An 18,156-nucleotide genomic window follows, 5' to 3' on the forward strand; every position below is an offset into this window, starting at 1 on the left:
TGGTAGGCAAGTTGTGACCACCATTTAGCTGTCAATATGAACTTGGATTAGTGTGTTTGTCTCTTTAGCTGTGTCTGGTACAGTATCCCTAAGCCCTGCAAAGGCATATATTAAAGGAGGAGAGATTTAATGTGGCTTATGGTTTCAGTGTTCAATCCTTCATAGGCTTCTGGCTGCAAGGCAGAAGTGGCATGGTGGAAGGTACTGGAAGAGAAAAGCTGCTTTACCCATGGCAGGCAGAGCAGGAGGGCAGCACTATAAAAAGGCAAGGGCCACAAATGAGAGAATACCCAACGTCATGCTTCCATGACCCACCCAGACTTGTCTAGAAGTGTGCTTTACTAATCCCCTAGGCACCTCTGAATCCAATCAAGTTAGTGATCCAGTTCAGCTGTCATACTCACTATTACAATTTTCCAAACTTCAGGTTCCCAATTTGTTCAGCACATAGGAAGGCCAGTAATAGAATATAAATATCTGTGTCACCCTTAGTGTATAGTAAGAAGTCTAAGAGAAAGGTTCCTTATCACCCAAAATTGGAGACCAGTAGTTTGTCGGTTAATTAAGAAAATGGAGATGGAGAAATACATATGTGCTACACAAAATATGAGCTACACGATATGCTAATATACTGCACTTAATGAATCATTTAAATTTAAAGTGTTTAAATGTACATTGCTTAAACAGTTCAGATGCTTTAATTTTTATTTTTCCTAGTACATTTTCAATACATACTAATTGCATTCATTGTGGCAAGTTGGTACATAATACTTAACACATCTTAATTGTTCTTTTAATCCCCTTTTTCTCTCTTCCCTCCTTCCCTCCAATCCTCTCTTGGTCCCCTTCCTTTTTGCAAACAATGTGTAGCCTGTTTCCTATTAAATTTTATGGTTTTCTTTTATTTACATTTTGTGTTTCTCATATAAGACAAATACGATATTTAAGCTTGTGTTGTCTTATTAAGAAAAAATAAAAATGCACCTAGATTTTTATGAACCTTCAAATTTCTTACTTACTTCCCCTTTATTTAAATCAATGGCCTTTTTTCATTAATCATTGGCCTTTATAGAGTTTTGGCATGGGATTCAGATAAGTGTTCACTAGGAGGGCAAAAACACCACATATCCTTTTATTTTACTCTTAATTCTATATTATAATAATAGCCGATAGACTGACATGAACAAGATTGGGAACAAAAAAACTCTCAGGCGATGTGCATATGAAAGACCATGCATGTGGGGTTCACAGGAATGAGCCCATCAAGATTGTTCATTGTGCCAAGACTTCACGTTTATCTGCTGGGAGAGAAAATGCAGTTTGCTGACAATCGCTTACATGAAAGTCAGACAGGAGAGCCTCTCCCACCGGTGACAGTAGCTCTGGGCCCTAGGAGCTTGCCACTATGAGTGGAGCAAGGTACCCAGGCTTCTAATGTAAGAAAAATAAAACGATAACAGCAACCTTTCATACATATTTTCTATCTACTGTGTACCAGACACAACATTAAATGCCTTGTGTGTATTAACTCATTGAGCTTCCTATATTGCAGAGTTAGAATAACATTAAGGGTAAAAGTTAGACGAGAAGAAAAGGAAGTACATCCTGGTGTGGGCACTAGAGAATCTCCCCCTCTGTTTGTCTAGATTATGCTGTGTTTCCTTTAAGTCAGATTAAATCCAATGTTTGGCCTAATAACACTGGGCCAGTTCTAACTCTGTTACGGTGTCTTTACTGCATCTTGTGTATCATTTTTCTAATACTTAAGATATCTATATTTGTTTTGAAGCTAAGATTTCTCCCACTTCACCACAAATTCTGTGAGGGCCAAGATTCTGGTATGTTTTCATTTGGTTTGGTTTGGTTTGTTATCTTTTGCTATTTAAATTATCCTCAGTGACGGGTAAGGTGCCCAGCACATAACAGCATGTTATTTGCTGAAGCAAAAGAGGAAACATTTGAGATGTAAGTTGAGGGATGATTATGTGTCAAACTTGCAGAGAGGAGAATGTTCTTTATATTGAAAAGAATAGCATTTACACTTATGAGGAAATGATTATGAGATTGGTGTCATTCAGAAATGGAAAATGGAAATCAGATGCAGTGTGTAAATCAACACTAATTAAACACATGGAGTTTGGTGTGTGTGGTCTTAAATCCTGGGGAGCTGTGTGCTCAGTCTCTGGTCTTAAGTTTCTCTACCTGTAAGATGAGGATAATAATGGTACTTCTGCCACAGGGTAATTGTGAGAATTACCCAAGACATGTATGCAGTGTTCTACTGTGTGGTAAGTGGTCAGTGAATATTAGCACTTATGGCCAGTGTCCTTATTGTCACTGAATAAAGTTAGACCTGTATGTCAGGATGAAATTATAGAGGGAGTGAATACCTATCTTTAAGTCCTAATCTTATAATACAAGTGATAGGAAACTCAGGGAAGAAAGAATAGAAGGGTTGCTATGGTTTAGTAAGTATTCTTTAGTAACTACTTCAAAAATAAGCTAGAGACCCAATGGTGTCTTTCTTCTGAGTGTGAACAGATTTAACATTCCTTTCCTATACTAACAGGAGTGTTACCACCCATCAAGCTGCCTTAGGAAACACAGTGTCACCAACAGCTGTTGTTTGTTTGTTTACTTGTTTGTTTTTTGAACATAGGTTTCTGGACCCCATGGCCAGGGTTTCAGATTCAGCAGGTTTGAGAGAGAGGTCCCAGGTTCTAGGAGATACTGATGTCAGTAGTCTGGGAACCCCATGTATCTTAGATTAGAAGTCTCCCCGCACAGTGCTAAATATAGGCTCACCTCAGGTATGTTCTTGGTAGGAACCAACACACTGAATTCACCTAAATGAATCCTACAAAATATTGTGAAGAGAGGAAAGAGGAGAAATGTTATTGTAAGAATTAGAAAATGTTGAATTAAACAACAACAATGACAAAAAGAAGAGGAAAAGGGCCAAGATTGCATATTTTCCATATTAGCTTGGCTACCAAACCCTTCTCCCTGATGTTTTCCAAGGGTGTGTGTTCCTTAAAGCATGGCCTTGGAAAAGGGTGATTTATACCAGGTGAAGCAGTGATGACCCAGATTGCTTGGTTGGAAACCACAGCTGGTGATTTCTGTTCTCCTCAGTTGTGATCCTCAGCCTACAGATAGTCTTGGATTTTGAAGTACCTTCTGCTTAAGCAGATGCTAATGGCTTCCTGTCCCTGCAGGTAGCTCCCCTGCTGAGAGGTGATGTTGACTGCTAACCAGCAGCTGCCAAAGTCACAGCTGGAAGGTGCTCCATTTCAGGTATAATTAGGGAACCTATTTACTCCCTTTGGCTTAGGAACACTCTTAATCTTGAAAAGTAAACTAGTCCCAAGATAGATAGATACCTTAAGTATACACAACTTTAAAGTTTACAAAGGGCTTTTGCACTGAGGATCTCATCCATCGGATCCTTTTATAATCTATGGTAGCCTGGAGACCAAAAGCAGACATGAATCTCTACATTCATAGGTGAGAAAACTAATAAGCCACACAGAAATTAATAAGTGTCTCAGAATTATGAGATCATACTCTTTCTTTGGCTACTATCCTTCATAGGCATAATCTTCTTTACTTGTGGAAGAATCTTTACGTTAATAATTATACTGTCTTAATCAACTTTCTTGTCCCTGAGTCATAATAACCAATACCTACGATTTAAGAGTGGAGGTTTATATTGGTGCACAGTTTGTAGAGGTTTTCAGTCCATCGTCCTCTGGATCCCAGGCAGGACAGCATGGCAGAGGGATAGCAGAGAGAAAGGTACCTGTGACATGCCATGCGCTGGGAAGCAGAGTGCAGGGAGCAGCTAGAAAAGGAGACACATCCTTCCAAGGCATGCCCATAGTGGCCCCACCTCTTGATAGCAAGTCAGCTCTGATACCCACATAGCCCATCACCTTCTAATGGTTCCATCACGATCTCATAAGGTTTTAGTGGGAGATCTTTATGTGAACCATACATCTAATGAATCTTCATTTACTCATCCTCTCTTTTTTTTCTTCAACAGACACTTAGTGAGATTCTACTAAGCGCCAGACATTATAATTTTGTGTATTTGTTTGTTTGTTTTTGAGACTAGATTTCACTAAGCTGCCAAATTGGACAGGTTGTGGTCAAGAGTGTGATCCTCCTGCCTCAGCCTCCTAGAATGCTGGGATTGCAGTCATACGCCACCATACCCAGCTACTATTGGTAATACATAAGGGGGAGTGTTAGGGTGATAAAAAAAGATGCAGAGCACGCTTTTTCACAGAAATCTTGAAATCTAGCATTTATAATAAAACCGGCCCAGGTCTGGCCCTGCATGTGTGCTTAACTTAGGGATCTGATGATCCAAAAGGCTATGTGGCCTAAAATTATTAATTCCTAATACGTCATACTGGAAGAGAACCTAAAAGACAGTCATAATTGTTTTATTACAGAGTAAACCAAAATGACATGGAGAAGTGCCCTAACCAGGTTAGTTCTATTAGTTTTGTACTGCTGTGTAATGAATTAGCATCCAGTTAGAGGTTGAAACAACACAGACTGATTATCCCACAGTTTGCCTGGGTTGGCCCTTGGGTGTGGAAGAGCTGGGCCTTCTGCTTCTGCTTCACAGGCCAAACAAAGGTGCTGGCTAGACCAGGCTCTTACCTGCAGGAGCCTGGGGAGGAATGCACTTCTAAAATCCTTCCTTTTGTGGGCTGAATTCCTTTCTTTCTGGTTGTAGGGCTGAGGCCTTTTTATTCTTCCTGTTTTATTGAGCAACTGGGGTTTACACTGAGCTCCTAGGGGTTTGCAGCCCTTGCACATGGCCCCTCCCTCTTGAAAGGAGCAGGAGCAAAGGTGTAGTAGCATTTCCTCCTGTGCCTCAGATATCTCTGTCTTCCTCTGCCAGCAGCTAGAGGAAACAAGTCTCTACTTCTTAAGCAACATATCCAACTAGATTAGGTTCACCTAAGTGACTCCTCTAGCTTTAGGGCGACTGGTAAACAAAAGAGCACATGCACTGGATGCACTGGGGTGAGATCTTCTCTGAGTCACAGGTCCTGGGAAATAAATCCTAGACTCTTGGGGAGATAGGAAGCCGGGTTTGTTTGTTTGTGTGTGTGTGTGTGTGTGTGTGTGTGTGTGTGTGTGTGTGTGTGTGTTTGTGTTTAGAATTCTTCGTGTAGGAGCATAGCTTGATTGTGATAGAATGGAGAAGGGATTTCTTGAGTTTTGGGGGGTGGCTCCTGGTATATGCTATTTTCAATATCTATGGCTCCATAACAAACTGATCAATATTTAGGATCTTAAAACACAAATTATTCTATCTCATTATGATTTCTGAATTCAAAATTCATGCTGAGATTAGCTGGACAATTCCGTCCCACATGTAGTAGACTGTGGTTACTTGTTAGTGTTCACCTCTCAGCTGGGCTGGGCTGCAACTTTCTAGAAGATTTCACTCATGTCTGGTGCCTTAGGAAAGATGGCCAGAAGACTGGACTTCTTTGGGCAGATATCGCTAGGATCTCTCTTTCTGGTCCTTTGGCAAGGAGGCTGCATGGCTTAGAGGGGGCCCTCAGAGTTCCAAGACAAAATTTTGCAAGAGAGCAGAGGTAAAAGCTGCTGGAATCTTCCAGTTTGGACCTATACAGGGCAGATATTGCTTCTGCCCCTTTGAATTGCTAAAAACAGTGGTAGAATCGATCCCTATTCAAGTAGAAGATACATAGATCTCCTGTTTTTATGTGGTGAACATTCTCATATACAACATCTGACACTCAATAGTGGGATTTTTATTTGTTTATTTCAGAGTTAATGCATTTTAGTGCAGGAAAAAGCATACTCTTCAAAATCCTCATGAGGAAATACTTTGTAATGCAACATTGTCCTCTAGAACCTTTGTCAATCAAAATTGTTTTTTAAATATTTATCTTAAGGTTTAAACTCCTTGCTACATGTTTTCATCCAGGTGCTTGTTTCATTGTTTGCTGTCACAATCACTGTTATTGTTTTTGTTTTTCTTGAAAGGCGGCTAATGGGGGACAATTTGCCATAAGCTACTATTGCATTTTTAATTTATTGGGTGTATGCACAGAGTGGTTTCCAGGAAAAGGAAGAAAGGACATTCTGTCAGTTGCTGAGCATTGCTATTATGGAGTAATCCCAAATGTGCTCTCTAGAATTGAGGGATTCCACAGAAAATAGCCCATGGGTCCACTGAGAGATGAATCTGCGATACCACTGCATGGATCAGCTGGTTTCCATAAACTCCGATTCTGATTAGTAGACTACAGTGAACTGCTGTTTTGCATGTCTTGAAATGAGAGCCATTTCAGAGCCAGTGTCCAGCACTCCTGTAATGGATAATCATTGCATCATTTCCTCAGTGTGCAGTCACCCAGGTAAAATGTCGCAGGTCCCTGTGAAGGAGGCTTCAAAAACGATTCACAGTATAATTTTTGGCATTGTAAAAGATTCTTCCTTAAGGGGAAGATTTTGGTTCTGGGCTTCCAAGTACAGCTTATGTGTTGTCAATCAGGTCACTTAATGTCTCTGGACCCTTTCCCATTCTTTAAATGGATCAGGCATTGCTTAAGCATTATTAGCTCTGAGAGTCTGAAATTCTCCCAGTATATAGCTGTAGGCTGCTCCTGTTAGAGAAAACTGCTGCCTTGCTATAACCTGAGTTCTGAGTTTTGGTTTTGTATGCATGTTGTGTTCATGAAGGTGTGCATGTGTGTGTGTGTGCATGCGTGTGTGCGTGCATGTGTGTGTGTGTGTGTGTGTGTGTGTGTGTGTGTGTAGTGGGGTTGGCCATTTGGGTAACAAAAATTTATTCTTGGTGTGTATTTATTTGTCTTACTAAATAAGTGGTACAGTTCAATGAATAAGCAAAACCAATCCAGAACAGCTGTCTGTCATAGGAGGCAACAAGTATGTTCTCAACCATGTGGCAATGAACTTTTGCTAAAAATACCTTTGACATTTCTTCTCTATTGATGTGGCCAAGACAGGAAGTCAGTGAGGCTCAACAAAGTGACAGCTCAGATGGGTACAATCTGGACCAGGCATGTAGATGGGTGATAATGGGTGAGCTACACAGTGAGTGCTGTGCAGGGTTTATTTAGGACAACATTGAGTGTGGTATTTCCATTTCCAGAGTGTTTATCAGTCTACATTTGTAGCAAATAGGGCAGTTCACTCACTTCTTTGACATAGGCAAGAAAATAAGCTTCTCCTGTTCCTTTTTATTGTTTGTGTTTTTTTTTTTTTTTTTTTTTTTTTCTTTTTTTCTTTTTTCCTGAGGCTCGGAAGTAGCTTTCTATTTGGAATAGAATCGGAGGCTCAGGGGATTGCATCAGAAATAGAACTAAGTTCTTTGAGTCTTTGTGGATGGCTCTTTTATTTTATGCTACTTCAAAGCTGCTTCCTCATTCTTTCCTTTCCCACCCTCCAGATCCAGCCCACAAACTTCCACCTGGGTGAGTTATTATCCCCATGCTGTGACAAGTCATCAGTGACTATGGGTACTATACATTGTTTCTCCTCTTTGAGGCTCAGGTTTTCACACTTTTAAAAGTTACCCTCATACTATTCTCTTAGTCCAAACTAGTACATAGAAAAATGATGATGATCAAAATATGAAGCAAGCAAAACAGCATTGAATACTAGGAAAGTGATTAAAAATTGTCACATATTATTGACTTAATAATAAGTCTGTAGCACCCACCAGTAGCACAGTCTGGTTGCTTGAAGGGATTTATTTTGTAAATGTCTTATTGAAATATTATATACTTACAGACATAAGAAATATAACATACTTAAGTGTATAGCAAGGTGAATTTATACAAACTGAGTTCACACATGGAAACAGCACCTGGGAGAAGACACACGCGCTCTATTTCCTGCAGCAGTGCCCCCAAGTCCTTATCTGGCACAATCACCTTCTCTGATGAAATGACAATCCTCTTTGCTACATCAACTGCAGAGCAGGTCTGCCTACTTATTCATTCTGGTTTTTTTTTTTTTTTTTTTTTTTTTTGTGGTACCAGGAATTGAATTCAGCACCTGGGCTTGCCAAGCAGGCAGGCATTTGTGCAGCTGAGCTATATCCCCAGCCCAAGCCTGCCCTTTTAAAGCACAGAATGAGCACTTCATGTGTGACTTCTTTCACCTCTTCCTTTTTAGACGTGATCCTTCTACCTCATTTTGTGTGTCTGTGACCCACTCATCCTCAAGTCAATTTCACTCTATGTGTAGACATCTAGTTTCAGCAGATGGTCATTTGCATTGTCTCGGGGTTGAGTGTACCACAAATACTGCTGTGATGATATGCATGCCTTTCAGAAGACTTACCTTAATTATTTTTGTTGGGTATGTACTTGAGGTGGAACTGCTAAGACATAGTGGATTTATATATTCAGCTTGCTAGATACTTCAGTAAATCCTTCTGCTTTTCCAACTTCACTGGAGCAAGGTTTTTTTCCCCCACCAGTAGCACAGGAGAATTTTGATTGCTCCACATCTTTGCTGATATGTAGCACTTTCCATCATTTTTATTTTATATTTTAATTTTATTTTAGCTATCCTGTTGCTGTAGTATCTCACTGCAGTTTTAATTTGCACTGTCCTGATGATGAATACAGCGAAGTTTCATATGCTCATTGGCCCTTTGAATATTCTTTTTTTATGAAGTGACTGCTCCTGTCAGTTGCCTAATGAGTTTCTCTTTCTAGTTTGCAGTAACTTTATGTACTGACTCAGTCTGTTCGGCCTAGTATAGAAAAATGCCACAGGCTAGGTGGCTTATAAGCAACAGGAACTTATTTATTCATTATTTTCTGAAAGCGGAGGAGCACAAAATGAGGGCACTAGCAAATTTGGAGTCTAATGAAGACTTCCTGGTTTGGCTTCTGCCAGTGTCCACACATGCTGTAGGCCTCAGGCTTTTTACAAGGACATAGATGCCACTCATGAGAACTCCATGTTTGTGACCTAATCACTTGCCAAAACATCCCACCTCCAAAGACATGACTGTGGGGATCAGGATTCAAGCTATGAATTTTGGGCAATGCAAATATTCTGACTGTATCAGGTATCCATTGTTTTGTAGACTAAAAGTATTATACATATCTTTTCTCATTGAGTATTATCACTTCACTCTGTGTGGTATTTTTGTTAGATGTGTCTTGATTTTAGTAGAGTTCTAGTAATTTTTCTCTTTGTGTAGAGTACTTTAAAGATATATTTCCCTCCTCCGATGTCATGAACACATTTTTCTTTGTTTTCTTTCAAGAGTTATTTTGTCATTTTCATAGTTTTACTTTTTTTACCTTTAGATCTACAATATCTTATTTTGATTTGGTGTTATAGGAGTAAGAATTCTTTTTATTTGTGGATATGAAATTGACGCCAGCGCATGCATGCAATTCTTTCTCCTCTGGATTTTTAATTTATCTCTAATTACTGATTTCAAAGGAACTCATTCTCATGTGAGCTCAAGAACACAGCAATTGGCTTTTGGGGAGACAGTGTGCACTCCACACACACATCATCTTATCTGAGACTCACAGATACTTGTTTGTTTTTTTTTTTTTTAGGAATATGTTATTATTTCACAGACTCTTAGAAAAAAACAGTGAGTTCAAAGTTAAATAATGAGTGGAGAACTGAGTTGCAGTATTCAATCCCATGTCTGGCAGTTAGATTATGTAAGCTTCATGGTGACAGCATTCATTAAACTGGTAAAGAATGTGCAACCAGTGAGACTAATATATTAAGCTAAAATCTACAGGGCTGGGCTAGTGTGCAAGGGTAGATTTTTACCTGAGACATTTGGTAAACAAGGCTATTCTTGGCTCTCAGTAATGATTACAGTTCATGGTCAGTCATACCTTCTTTGTACTAGAAAATTCCCAAGAGTTTACATATTCAATATGAGTTCTTGAAACCAAATTATGGGAGATATTACCTTCCCCATTTGACAAGAAAGAAAACTAGGGACAAAAAAGTCAGGTGACTTACTCAAGGTCAAATGCCAAGATCAAAAATTGAAGGTCAAAGAATTATAGAGCCACATTTAATTCAGTCACTCCCCTATTTATGGTCACTGAGGCCATTTGAGTCTTCCATTGTCCACCTGCTGCTGCTCAGGAAGCAGAAGACAATCCCGCAGCTCTACCCAGAGCACCTTCTGCTTTCAGTCTTTCTGTCTTCCCTGAGAGTGCGGGCTCTTTCCTTCACTCATCTCCAGAACATCCATGCCCTAAAGCAAAACCCTGAATTTGAATATGCAGCTGATGCTGCCTGTCACCGCTTTCCAGATACAGAGCTGCGTAATTGCAAAAACTGTTTCATAATCCTCCCCAATTAAGCTCCTGACAACCTAATTTTAAAGACCACATTGGACTTTCATGATGCTGTTCTCTCTCATTCCTCCTTCTGGCTCTTCACCCCTGCTCCACATGGAGGATCTCTTGTGCTCGCTGTGCAGTTCCAAGTGAGAAAAATGGCCTCAGCAGGCTGAGGGGCCATACGGCCTTCTTTTGGTCTTTTCTTTCCAGTTGTTATGAACCACTCAGTGAGACTCTGATGTCATATGAGAACTGAGAAAAGAAAAGAAAGAAACAGGTTTTTAAGGCAATGATAGAAACTCAAATAGGAGAATGATTAAAAGCAAATGTCTGTTTGGGAGAACTGAAGCACAGAGGGCCTGAGGGCCGGTTACAGTTCATATTAGCACATTTATATACTGATGCACCTTTCAGCTGAGCCCCAAACATCCTGACACCATTGACATATTCATTTTGTATTAGTACCTTTAGAATACATGTGCACACATGCCACAATGAAAGAACAGTGCAGCTTCAGACACCTAAAAACAACCACTTGTCTCCCTGATTGTGCTTGTAGTCTAAAAGAGTGTTTGTGGAGTCACACCATATTACTCAGACACCCATTACAATGTCAAAGAAATGCCAAGAAGCAACACAAGACATAAATAATAGAATAATTCAGAACTCCAGTTTCTTTTCCTTTTTATTTTCTTTTCATTTCCCCTTCACTTCTAAAAACATACTCCTGGTAGGCATATAGAAGTTATGGATTATAGTTTTCTATTTTAGCCTACATCTGTTTCCCCTCCTTCTCTCTCCCTGGCACTCAGTTCCTATGATCTTCCCTAAAATGCCACAGGCCAGGCACCACATTCCCATTCTAGGCAAAACCTCCAATTAAAATCAGCAGGGAGGTTGCTTGAATGAGGAAACCCAGCCAGGGCTCCCTAGCTGGATGGTGCTGAAAGGGGGCTGCGAGCCTTTGAAACACTGATGGGAGCCCTGGGTGGCCAAACCTCTGTCCTCCAAATGACAAGCAGCTCCATGCTGTGTCATGGAGAGACCTGTCAGGTTGCCAGAAAATCCTGGCTGAGGCAGAGAAAAAGCCTGCAGGGAAGCAGCTGAGGTGTCTCCATCATGGCCCTGAGCCTGTTTATCCTCCATTCTGGGATGTGGAGGGTGAGGAATCCATACCCAGGTAACAGGCCATGCTAGGTTCGGACCCCTAAGTCCTGAACTCTGGCCAGCTACATCCATGCTGTGTGACCATGGAGAGTGATGATCCCTCTCTGGCTTTCAATCATCTCATCAGTAGAACGGAAATCACCAGGGAATCCTATCTCATGAAGGTGATGCAAGGATAAAGAGGGAACTGCCATGTGAAAAGCTGGTAAGAAACACCGATCTTCCATCTCAGCAACCAAGTCTGAGTGTTCAGTGCTAATATAAGGGAGATGGGCCAGACTCTTGGAAGGCTTCTTCCTGCAGGTTCTCTGCCTCGGTGATCCAGGCTGCTTCATTTGGAACCACTGTGCTTTCCAGTTTAGAAATGCAAGTGCAGCTCCCCATTTTCCCTTCTGACTTCCTTCCTTCCCCCTGCTTTACCCCTGCATCAGAATAAAATGATATCTCATCTGACAGAAGGTGCTGATTTGCACATGTTGGAGTTCAGCCATGGCTGCATGGAAGATGCTGAGGGTCCCTAGGGATGGAGAACAGAATTTTAAAGCATGGTCCTTGCTGCCTGGCACTGTCTGTCTTCCAGGGGGGCTGAGTCAGCTTTGAGACCCTCCCCTCCAGAGCCAGCCTATTAAGCCACTTCTCAGTTGCCAGGGTTGAGGGGAGCTGTCACCAGCTAGCCTGGGAAATGGTATTTATAGATCACAGTCCCTCCTATCCTCAGTCCCCAGCCTCTCCCTGTGTGCCTGTCTGTGAGCCCCAATTATCAAGGAATGGAGAAAAGGGACCGTGACAGGTCCAGAGGAAGCAAGGAATGTGATAATAGGCCCTTCACATGCTCAAACTTCCTGCATTTTTCCATTTCTTCAATTCATTTCTCTCCTTATTGCTCCCTTTCTTCTGGCTTGCTTGCCTCATTACTGTAATTTTACCTTCTGGTACAGTAGATACCTGGACTTGAACCTATACCAGAGGACAGAGTGTGTGAATGCGAAATAACTTTGTGATCTCAAAGAAGTTACTCCACTTATACAAGTTTCATTATTTTCATTTGTAACACAAAGCTGGTTAACCGTGCTGCTCTCAGAGGCCTGTGAAGATCGATCGGCATCAGGTATGGTGTACAGTGAGTGCTCCATATGGGTAAAGCACAGATTTCTCTAGCTGGTTTAGGGTGCTTCCTGCAGTTGAATATCACAGGGTGGTGACAATCAGTACTTACTTCTACGAGCATGGGCTGGAAATGGAGTGGGTAGAAGAGATTGTTCTGACTCAGGATGATTTCTAAGTTTTGGAATTTGCTTGTTAAAGAGAAACGGTCCAAAAGTAAAAAATAAAAACAAAAACAGAGCTTGTTTTCCTGGTTTTAATCTTATCAGTGAAATAGTGAAAACTGGAAGAGTGCTTGCTCTGACCTTGGAAATCAGGCCTCCTTGCTTCCATTGTATCATCTCTGGTCCAGGAAGCGAGGTGGGGTGATGATTAGCCCACTCAGTGGGTCGTCCAGTGTCCACATTCCCCGAATCTATGAACTACACATAGCTCTTGGCTGACCGTCTTCATGTCTGGCCTTTACAGTCTGCTTGCATTCCAGCTTATTCTCCCCTTCTTTTGGCTCTTCAGTCACCCCTTCCTGCTCATCTATCCCCCTCCTCAGGCCCCAAATCTTTCTTGTTCTCTTGTCTCCCTTCCTCGTGTTTCTACCTTTCTCCTGTCTTCTCTTTCTCCTTTCTCTGAGCCTTGCTCCCTGAAAATTCCAAACACCACCTCCTTTCTGAGTCCTCGTGCTGTATCATTAAAGCCTTCTTTGATACAGCCCACAACCTCATGATTATTCTGAGGTCAGGAGATGCAGGTGCCGCACTGCTCACTGGTGCGTCTCAGAGGGCCTCTGTCCCCAATCCCTCCTGCTCGACAGGGCTGGAATCCTAATTCGCCACTAGCCCCGCTGCTTGTTGCTGCATCACCAGGAACTTTCATCTTTTTATTCCCCCGTGAAGGATTCTGAGAGTTCAGCCACAATGAAGCATTGATTCAAGGAGTGGGGGGCTGCCGTCTTGACAAAGGGTCCCAATGATGAGACACGAGAAAGGGGGCGCTCTGCGGGGTTATAGAATGCCTTGCAGATGGGAACTGAGAAGGTCTAAATGGGGTACTGTCCTGTCACTTGGAGAGGGAGTGACAGGGGCAAGTGTGGGCCATTTGAAAGAGGCATTTTGAAATGAGGCTTTCGTCAGATGGAACCACGAAATCAGAGCCCTGTGGAAGGCCCCTGCAGCTCACAGAAATATCAGATGACTCATCCTCCAATATTCAGTCCATGTTCTGGCTTGGGAGGCAGGAGCCACACAGCTCATTATGATTCCAGCTCCATTTCCTGAAGGCTGGGCCTGCTGCTGTTCTCCAGGCTGTGATAGGATTGGTCTCACGAAGCAGAGACCAGGGAGGCCTGGAGCTGCGTGGGCGGATGGTGTAGAAAACTAATACTGCGGTCTGGAGGGGAGAGACTCAAGTTTAGTTTTCTTTTTAAAAAAGAACAATATTAGTATTCTTTGTGCATTTATTTCACTCATTTGACAAGCATTTACAGAGCTAGGCTCTGCATTAGGTGTCCAGAAAAGGCAAGGCCTCCCCTGTCAAGCCTCAGAGCCTTCAGGGAAACTGGCAAGAAAACAGGGTTCTCCATACCATGTCTTGACATTGAGAGAGGAGTCTTATTGCCAGGAAAGGATGCTTCTATGGATTTAAAAGGAAGAGAGTTTCAAAAAAACTAATTATTCCACCATTTTCTCTCAGCTGATAAGCAACTCATTTCAAGCAAAGCATGCCAGGAAGCCATTTCAACAGTATCCATTTTCAAATGGTTATAACAAAATGGCTTCCCTCAAACTCAGAGAGATAGCGAAATCCCTTAAAATGCCTCAATACCTTCAAAGGAAGAGCTTATTCTCTAGGATAAGATTTCTTATTATTACCTTTTTTGCATAATTACTCTCCGCTGGGCTCTTCCAAGCACTTAATATATTATCTCACAGAGTCCTCTCACCAGCCCAGCCACATGAGATGGGCTATATTATCCTTATTCTCGGTATGGATACCGAGGCTTAAAGAGACAAAACAACTTGTTCCTGGCTAGAGAATAGGGCTTTGAACTCAGTTCTGCTCAATCCAATATCCATGTTTTTCAGCATAAAGCACTACTGCCCCTGGCTTTTGGTGTTTATGGTTTGGTGAGTGCAGCTCAGCGGTGGAAATGATAGGACAGATGGACAGCCATAGGGGGTGCAAGGCAAATCCACTTCCATTTCCAGCTTCATAAAATGGAGGCCATAAACAACAGCCCCGTCATCACCATCATCACCTTCAAACAGCCAGAAGAAAGCTTTGCTTGACTCCTGAGTGATAGATGACACACAAAGCAATAGCTCTGAGCCAGGAGACTTCTCTGCTCACTGACTTGAGTCCATCATTTCACCTCTGAGCTTCTCTTGCCATGTCCATAAAATACACCTGGCAGTCCCTTTGCAGGAATAACGAGAGTTACGTTTTTATTGAGCTCCTAATACCTACCCAGTTGGAGCTAAGCTTTCACATAAAAATTCATGTCACCCTCACAACATCCCTGTGGAGCAGGAATGATTAGGAAAGTGAAAGAAACGGTCTGGTATCACCAGCACAAACGTGGAAGAGCTAGGATTTTATGCAATCTCTGACTGACCTTAAGTCCCAAGTTATGTTCAAGGTGTTGTTGTGAGGTTCAAGTGAGAAAATAGGAGCCAATATGCCCTGTTCTGGGTGAAAAGTGCCAGATACATGTGAAGGATTATTATTGTTTTTGTGGGGGCATGGAGGATAGCCAAGGGTGACTTGCACAGAAATGAGGAAGAATGAGAGGCCTCTAGCTGACTGATTTCACATTTTTACCTGTTCTTCTGTTGCTTCTTGTTTAATTGCACATTGTCTTCATTAGGATATTTTAGCGTCTGGATTGTGGGTCTAGATTTTGGTATCACTTATAGTACAGAGGGCAGTAGAGAAGGTTGCCTTGAGATAAACTTGCAAAAAAATTTCATTGGTTTGACAGTTTGTAGCTTTGGGAAAATGAGCTGTTTTTTATACATTAAAAAAACCTGTGAGAGTCATGGAGAATCACCAATATGAAGCACTATAGGATTTCTGGTATACAATAAAATGTAATTTGCTTCTGTTGGTATTGTTGGATGTTATGTAATCTCATTGGAGGACTGTATGCAGGAGGTTAACTCATGCAAAATAGATTAAAAGAAATAAACCATAAGATCTATTTTATGACTATGTTTTTACCAAATGGTTGCCATCCACAATGTTTAGATGCTTTTTATTTCAGAAGTCAAAATTTTGGAAGTTAACGATATATTATAATGTTACAGTTACAGTCTTAGAGCTTGAAGGAGTCCCCCTCTCAGACATGTACTTCAACCTCTTCTCTTGACAGATGAAGACATTAAACGGTATGGGAGTGAAGTACAATGTCACACAGCTGGTTGTGGCACTGCATGGAACCAGAGTAGAGTAAAGTTCTTAATATTAAATTGCCTTCCTTACTATAAGTACTCCAGTTAGTCCTCACATTGTTTTGGGTGGCTCCAATTTGCAATAATAGTTGTTTAGAGGAGTTTACAGCCCCTCCCATGATGGTTAACCTTCTCCATTTTCCCTCTGTTGCCCCAGGACAATTCAGCAGTGGCTTGCCAGGGTCCAGTCACTTCTCTACTGCAATGAGAATGGGTTTTGGGGAACCTTCCTGGAGAGCCAGAGGAGTTGCGTCTGCCACGGTAGCACCACGCTTTGCCAGCGCCCCATCCCCTGCATCATAGGTGGGAACAACAGCTGTGCCATGTGCAGTCTGGCTAACATCTCCCTCTGCGGCTCCTGCAACAAGGGCTACAAGCTGTACCGAGGGCGCTGTGAACCTCAGAATGTGGACTCTGAGCGCAGCGAGCAGTTCATCAGCTTCGAGACCGACCTGGACTTCCAGGACCTGGAGCTCAAGTACCTGTTACAGAAGATGGACTCGCGCCTCTACGTCCACACCACCTTCATCAGCAATGAGATCCGCCTGGACACCTTCTTTGACCCTCGGTGGCGCAAGCGCATGTCCCTCACTCTCAAGAGCAACAAGAACCGCATGGACTTCATCCACATGGTGATCGGTATGTCCATGCGCATCTGCCAGATGCGCAACAGCAGCCTGGACCCCATGTTCTTTGTCTATGTGAATCCCTTCAGCGGGAGCCACTCGGAGGGCTGGAACATGCCTTTTGGGGAATTCGGCTACCCGCGTTGGGAGAAGATCCGTCTCCAAAACAGCCAGTGCTACAATTGGACTCTCTTGCTGGGCAATCGGTGGAAAACATTTTTTGAGACGGTACATATCTACCTACGAAGTCGGACTCGGCTACCTACCCTACTGCGTAATGAGACTGGCCAGGGCCCTGTGGACCTGTCTGACCCTTCTAAGAGGCAGTTCTACATCAAGATCTCTGATGTGCAGGTGTTCGGGTACAGCCTGAGGTTCAATGCTGACCTCCTCCGTAGTGCCGTGCAGCAGGTCAACCAGTCCTACACACAGGGTGGCCAATTCTATTCCTCTTCATCCGTGATGCTCCTCTTGTTGGATATTCGGGACCGAATCAATCGTCTGGCTCCTCCCGTGGCCCCGGGGAAGCCCCAGCTGGACTTGTTCTCCTGTATGCTGAAACACCGTCTGAAACTCACCAACAGCGAGATCATCAGGGTGAACCATGCTTTGGATCTCTACAACACCGAGATTCTCAAACAGTCGGACCAGATGACAGCCAAACTCTGCTAACCCGGGACTCCTAGCCATGGACTTTCCCTTTTGTTGTACAAAACACAACGGGACAAAACAAAGCAAAACAAAATGAAACACAAAAATTTGTAAAGTATAATTAATATTCAAAATATGAGGGAGGAAAAATCTTCATTTGTTGGAAGCTAAAATGTTCTAGCAACTGTATAAAACCGTTGGGCATGTTTGTTGTTCCTATACTCTGCCATGAAGAGGGGTCTCAGCCTTTATGGAGCTTTGAGAGAGTTGCTTCGTAGGCCTCAGGTGCTGAATGAGGGGGGAGAGGGGGAGAGCATATGCAATGAATTGTAGAGATCTCTGCTGTGCAGGTGCTAAGATTAAACACTAAAAAGAGAGAGATATATGTAATGTACAACTGACACTGCCATTTTTCCTTGTTGGAGGAAATGGACATAGATAAAGAAGATATTTCTTCGGTTAAGATTTCTTCCCTCTGTATGCTTGATCCTTGTGGTTCCTTTGACTCAAGTCTCAAACAAGGGCGGGTACACAGTGACACTCCTTTCTTTCCTTCTCAATAAACCAAAATGAATGGAAGGTCACCAATAGGTGGGTTTGGGAGGAGACACATTCACATAGTCACGGGACAGTAAGTGACCTTAGGTGTCACCGCAGCAGACTGCTTAGCTGGGGAGAGAGGCTAAGGGCTGGATGACACACTCATGATTACGCCCATAGTAACTGCCTGAATGTGGACCTGAATCCTACTTTCTGACTCCCTTGACAACGTGCCTTCTTTGGAATCATGCTGGCCACTCT

General features: G+C 42.4%; 1 protein-coding gene across 1 annotated transcript in view; it reads left to right on the forward strand.

The window, feature by feature from the left end:
* The window catches only part of Brinp1 (BMP/retinoic acid inducible neural specific 1), a 167,812-nt gene extending 149,994 nt beyond the window's left edge, over positions 1-17,818 (forward strand). The window contains exon 8 of the mRNA XM_003478840.5: positions 16,236-17,818. Within this exon, the coding sequence (XP_003478888.1) occupies positions 16,236-17,376 (1,141 nt within the window). The 3' untranslated portion in view covers positions 17,377-17,818. The remainder of the gene's footprint in view (positions 1-16,235) is intronic.
* Positions 17,819-18,156: the final 338 nt, after the last annotated feature.

The sequence above is a fragment of the Cavia porcellus genome, unplaced genomic scaffold (genome assembly GCF_034190915.1).
Source record: "Cavia porcellus strain 051 isolate PalLab524CR breed Dunkin Hartley unplaced genomic scaffold, mCavPor4.1 scaffold_1, whole genome shotgun sequence".
NCBI lineage: Eukaryota > Metazoa > Chordata > Mammalia > Rodentia > Caviidae > Cavia > Cavia porcellus.